Source organism: Notothenia rossii (genome assembly GCF_949606895.1).
Source record: "Notothenia rossii genome assembly, chromosome: 1".
NCBI classification, from domain to species: domain Eukaryota; kingdom Metazoa; phylum Chordata; class Actinopteri; order Perciformes; family Nototheniidae; genus Notothenia; species Notothenia rossii.
The window spans coordinates 95,501,853-95,503,343 of record NC_136912.1 but is presented as its reverse complement, the minus strand read 5'-3'; the positions used below and the strand labels follow the sequence as shown (position 1 = coordinate 95,503,343).

Below are 1,491 nucleotides of genomic sequence, written 5' to 3'. Positions count from 1 at the left end.
TGGCTGTCAGAGCAGAAGGACCCGTATGTGCGCTCATAGAGCATGCGCAGCTGAGTTGCCCCTTAAGCCCCGCCCCCGAGCTCCCACTCTCAGATGCGCGTTCATAATGACGAGGAAAATAACTCAGAATAACGTTATTAGCACATTTTACAACTTGAGGACCGAATGTTTTTAATAAGGGCTATACAAGTGTTCATACTGGGTAGTTTATTCAGTTCAAAATCAAAAAATCTAAAATTATCCAACGATTTACAGACAACTCTTTCCCAATGTTAGTCAATGGGAAAAAGTTTTTCCGGGCCCAGCAACCCATACGGAAGTGTAGTACCGGCGTTTGGCCACAAAGAATATTTTCCTCAGAGTCCGGCGCACTTCCTGGGGTGTTCAGACTCACCGTTCAGGAAGAGGCGGGTCATCAGCGTGAGTCTCTGCTCTCATTGGCTCTCTGTAAGCAGGGGGCGGAGCAGTTCTCTCCGCTGTAAACCAATCAGAGGAGGAGATGTTAGTGCACGTATATGGATCTCTATACATTTTTATTTTCTTATCAAATAGTTGTTTGTTTCCTGAGCAATATATCATGTAAACGTTCTCACCTGTGCAGCTCTGAACCTCCACAGAGGGGCTTCTCTGCTGCAGTGCTGCACAGCTGTGGACCTCTTTTTGGGGCTGTGCTGCAGCTGGACCCCCCTGGTCCTGCTTCTGGTGCTGGTTCTTCTCCTGCTTCTGGTTCTTCTCCTGCTTCTGGTTCTTCTCCTGCTTCTGGTTCTTCTCCTGCTTCTGGTTCTTTTCCTGCTTCTGGTTCTGGTCCTGGTTCTTGTTCTGGTTTGGCACTACCTCTGTCCAGTTTACCCTGATGCTCTGTAACATCATCGCTGACCCCACAGTGGGCGTGACCAAGAAGGAAGTGGGCGTGGTCAGCTGGTCGACGGCATAGGGGTTGATTGGGAGATCTATGATGGGCATCGGGTTTCCATTTATCTCCTTCTGATTGGCCCTCCTCCTCTCCTGGTGGTAAGCGCCGCCCCCTACCACCCTGGTCTCCTCATGTCTGACGGAGCCAATGTACGTCTCTCTGATTGGCTCAGTCAGCAGGTGAAGGCGTGGCCTGTGCAGACTCCGCCCCCTGTCTTCAGGTAAAGGCAGACTGACTCCAACAGGCCCCGCCCCCGCTGCTCCGCAAACATACCTGTTGGGAAAATACTGAATGTCCTCTTCCAACATGAGAGCAACATGCTAACAAAGGTATCAACTGCAGCTGTGAACATGACAGGATGTGTGATTACCTAGAAGAGCATCAGGACTGTTTGAGGCATGTGACAGCTATGTGATTAACATGATGATTCAGCCTCTATGGAGAGAGACATATGACAAGCATGCTCATTTCTGACGTGGAGCTAATCTGAAGTAAACATTGAATACTGCTTTCTATTCCTCCATCTAGTGACTGTGTAACTCCCTCTCTTGGATATCAGCATGTGAAGAACACTGTTC

At 49.2% G+C, this 1,491-nt stretch overlaps 1 protein-coding gene across 1 annotated transcript in view; it reads right to left on the bottom strand.

Annotated features, from left to right (window-relative positions):
* Positions 1-1,491, bottom strand: part of kiaa1614 (KIAA1614 ortholog) — a gene marked incomplete at its 3' end in the record, with an annotated part of 3,258 nt that overhangs the window by 515 nt on the left and 1,252 nt on the right. The window contains exons 3-4 of the mRNA XM_079651097.1: positions 594-1,186; positions 395-476 (exon numbers count right to left, since the gene is read on the bottom strand). Coding sequence (XP_079507223.1) covers positions 395-476; positions 594-1,186 — 675 coding nt within the window. The remainder of the gene's footprint in view (positions 1-394; positions 477-593; positions 1,187-1,491) is intronic.